Source organism: Bison bison, unplaced genomic scaffold, assembly GCF_000754665.1.
Source record: "Bison bison bison isolate TAMUID 2011002044 unplaced genomic scaffold, Bison_UMD1.0 scf7180017858886, whole genome shotgun sequence".
Taxonomy (NCBI): domain Eukaryota; kingdom Metazoa; phylum Chordata; class Mammalia; order Artiodactyla; family Bovidae; genus Bison; species Bison bison.
The window spans coordinates 701,035-705,243 of NW_011489458.1; the positions used below are offsets into that span (position 1 = coordinate 701,035).

At 41.0% G+C, this 4,209-nt stretch overlaps 1 protein-coding gene across 4 annotated transcripts in view; it reads right to left on the bottom strand.

The window, feature by feature from the left end:
* Nucleotides 1-371: 371 nt before the first annotated feature.
* XPNPEP3 (X-prolyl aminopeptidase (aminopeptidase P) 3, putative) overlaps nucleotides 372-4,209 on the bottom strand; it is a 43,975-nt gene continuing 40,137 nt past the window's right edge. For all 4 annotated transcript variants that reach the window (XM_010830167.1, XM_010830160.1, XM_010830154.1 and 1 more), the window contains one exon: nucleotides 372-2,976. In XM_010830167.1, the coding sequence (XP_010828469.1) occupies nucleotides 2,810-2,976 (167 nt within the window). In that variant the 3' untranslated portion in view covers nucleotides 372-2,809. The remainder of the gene's footprint in view (nucleotides 2,977-4,209) is intronic.

Below are 4,209 nucleotides of genomic sequence, written 5' to 3' on the forward strand. Positions count from 1 at the left end.
TGATACACGTATATATTGTGAAAAGATGTCTCCCATTAAGTTAATTAACACATCCATCACCTCACAAATTTCTTTCTTTTTTTGTGTGTGAGAACATTTAAGTTCTACTTTCTCAGCAGATTTCAATTTTACAATACAATGTTATCAAGTATAGTCACCATGTTATATGTTACATCCTTGAGTAAATCTAATCCATTGGTTCCCCCCTTCTATGACTGATAAGATTATTCCAAGTTTGCCAACATGATTTTGTGACAGCTGTCAATGAATGCTTTGTAAAACAAAATACTTTGTAGAACAAAAGTCGCATTTAAAGCTATGAACTTTAGATTTGAAAATAACACACAAACACCAACCACACATTCTTATATTGTTTTATAGTTTATTTTTAAAATGACAGTAACAAATGCTGTTCCCTTGTTTGGGAACCATGTATTTATTTTCAGTCAATAGCGCCTTAAAAAGTAACAGCATTTTGTCCAAATTGAACTTATATAATTGCACAAAAGTCAAACAAAGCATTAAGAAATGCTGGCAAAGACTGCAGTTCTCTCAGCTCCTCATGAAGCAAACCCCCAAAGGCCTGGGTTTCAGTGGAGACCCCTGACCCGAATAATACTGATGCTCACCCTGAGTTCCTCAGGGACACACAGGTGGAGGTGAGAGCAGCCAGGGAGACTCGCATGCTTTGTGATAGTGGAATTCTGCTCTACCCCTAGGGCTTAGAGATACAGTCATTAGAATTATTAAGCACTTCAGCTTGAAGTATATTTGTTCAGGCTTAAAACACACCCTTATCAGCTTACATTCTGGGATACAGATCCCACTTCAGGAAACTAAAAAAAAAAAAAAAATAGAACCACACCGTAAAAACCTCTTCTAAGCGAGGTCCTGTATGCTGCCACCCCGGCCCTCACGTACTTTCTAACATACATACAAAAATAAGTTACACGATCGTTGATCATATGGCAGCTGAGGGATGGTAGACAGAGTCTAACTCAAAGCCCAGCTCCTGTTTTATTGACAGCAGTTACTGGAAGGACTCTGAAGTCACAGCTGGGCTGGCGGAAAGCTGCTGTGCTGTGCTTGTGATCTGACATGGACACAGGACAGGGAGAGGCAGCATCACGCATCATGTCTGCAGTCTTTCTATTATTAAGAAAGTTAAGGAGGATGTTGCTTATGTATGTCTTAAAATATGTAACAAAGCCCATTTTTAAAATTTTAATGAGATATAGTGTCTTTATCTGGGGATTTAACTTATTTTATGGCTTTTAAACCCAATTAACATATAATGTCTATAGTAGTTTTCCTTTTCTGACCATACGAAAGTTAATGAAAAGATAATATTTTGAAAGAAGATACACGAAGACATCTTTAAGTCACCATGAGAGGTACCTTCCTAACTTGGGTACAATTATGGGAAGAGGAGAGTTATTATTCTACTTCTTAACTGCTGTGTTTCAAGTTAAAAAAAACATAGTTATAGTTTCTTTATCACAGAGAAAAATAGCAACTCCTGAATACTTTCACAGCCATAAAAGTATGTGGCAGAGGCAACAATGCTCCTCTCCTAGCCTGTTCTTCCCTAAAGCAATTATTTTCTTAAATTTATGTTCTAACAGCATGTTTTATACATTTTGGGCTCACATTCAGGTTTAAAGGAGGTGAATACACTATTTCCTAAAGCAGCCCCCTATGACTGAAGCTCCCAAATAAACCATCTGCAGGGGTCTAGCCCCGTTCACTCTGCAAACTGAGTTTAACATAACTGCATTCAATGCTGTATGGAGGGAAACGCTGGCCTTTCCCATTGCCCATCCAGGCTGACGTCCAAGAAAGGAAAGGATCAGAGGGTGTTTACAGCTACTGGCTGGGTTCCATGTTTTGCTTTTATCAGCACTAGAGGAAATCACAGAATGATAACTGGGTGCTGTTCCCCTGACTCTTAACTCGGTGAGCAGAGGATCTGCCCTTGGCCAGAGAAGCAGCTTCAAGGCTGTGCTCTGAGGATTGGTGTGGTAAGAGTCTATAAAGACAGCAAGGATATCTGGGAAAGGAGTGCTCTTTAGATTGAAAACAGACAGATGGTGGTCTGGATCTAGAGCAGATACATACATACTTTTCTTTCTCTTCCATTTCCTTCCTTATCAAGAATCTAAACACCTTCCAGGTCCCAGGCAACCAAATAGTAAAAAAAGCTCAAAAATGTTCTGTTCGATAGCTAGTGTTGCTGGAATCTGGACTGTGGCTCAGTGATGGGGCTGGAGAACACCAGTGCCCTGAGGGCTCACGTGGGCTCCTGAACAGGTAAGGCAGGTATCATGGAAGGTACACACTGGCCACCCACAATCAGACAGGCGGCTTTCAATGTGGGCAGACTCTGGTGATTAGCTCGAAGTGTAAGCATTACACGAAAATTTGATGATATTAGGTAGATCTCAGGAAAAGTGCAGAAGGGGAAGGACCTGGAGAGAATTTTCCACAAGTGCCAACTGGAATGCATGGACATATGTAACCAACATCTTTCCTTATATCTTAACATTAACCTTGTCTCGGTCATTAATTCTACAGAATTAATGTTAATAAAGTTGCAGTAACATATAGTCCAAAAATGCAATTTTTCCAAGTTTCTAGCCACATAAAACAAAAAGACAACACACAGACTCACACAGACTCGCACAGCTGCAGCACTCCCCAAGGGAATGCATGAACAAGTATCCACACAGAGATCCCCGGAAAGCACACACGCACAGGTGCCTGCGTCCACCCCCCCTGCACCCGAGACCCACGCGGGCTGCCGTGAGGGTCAAGAGGCCCTACTGCATATCTGTTCGATGTCCTTCATCTCTTTGGGACAATCTGCAGAAAGGACGAGCGGGGAGGCCTCAGTCACCACCACATCATCCTCAATTCGTACACCGAGACCACGGAACCTCTCAGGGGCATCTTGGTCGTCCTCCGGAATATAAATTCCTGAGAAGTAGAAAAAAGAAGTCGAATGTTTGATTCAAAAATGGCAGTGACTGGATGATTTGGGGCAAGTAAGTTAACCTCTTTGTGTTACAATTCATCTGTAAAGCCAGGATCCTAACAGTACCTACCAATAAAAATGTGGAGTGAAAGTGAGATAATAGATATAAAAATGTCTGGTATATAAACCGTCAAGACTTAAATTGAAGAAAGTAGGGAAAACCACTAGACCATTCAGGTATGACCTAAATCAAATCCCTTATGATTATACAGTGGAAGTGAGAAATAGATTTAAGGGCCTAGATCTGATAGAGAGCCTGATGAACTATGGACGGAGGTTCGTGACATTGTATAGGAGACAGGGATCAAGACCATCCCCATGGAAAAGAAATGCAAAAAAGCAAAATGGCTGTCTGGGGAGGCCTTACAAATAGCTGTGAAAAGAAGAGAAGCAAAAAGCAAAGGAGAAAAGGAAAGATGTAAGCATCTGAATGCAGAGTTCCAAAGAATAGCAAGAATAGATAAGAAAGCCTTCCTCAGTGATCAATGCAAAGAAATAGAGGAAAACAACAGAATGGGAAAGACTAGAGATCTCTTCAAGAAAATTAGAGATACCAAGGGGACATTTCATGCAAAGATAGGCTCGATAAAGGACAGAAATGGTATGAACCTAACAGAAGCAGAAGATATTAAGAAGAGGTGGCAAGAATACACAGAAGAAATGTACAAAAAAGATCTTCATGACCCAGATAATCACGATGGTGTGATCACTCACCTAGAGCCAGACATCCTGGAATGTGAAGTCAAGTGGACCTTAGAAAGCATCACTACGAACAAAGCCAGTGGAGGTGATGGAATTCCAGTTGAGCTATTTCAAATCCTAAAAGATGATGCTGTGAAAGTGCTGCACTCAATATGCCAGCAAATTTGGAAAACTCAGCAGTGGCCATAGGACTGGAAAAGGTCAGTTTTCATTCCAATCCCTAAGAAAGGCAATGCCAAAGAATGCTCAAACTACCGCACAATTGCACTTATCTCACACGCTAGTAAAGTAATGCTCAAAATTCTCCAAGCCAGGCTTCAGCAATATGTGAACCGTGAACTTCCTGATGTTCAAGCTGGTTTTAGAAAAGGCAGAGGAACCAGAGATCAAATTGCCAATATCCGCTGGATCATGGAAAAAGCAAGAGAGTTCCAGAAAAACATCTATTTCTGCTTTATTGACTATGCCAAAGC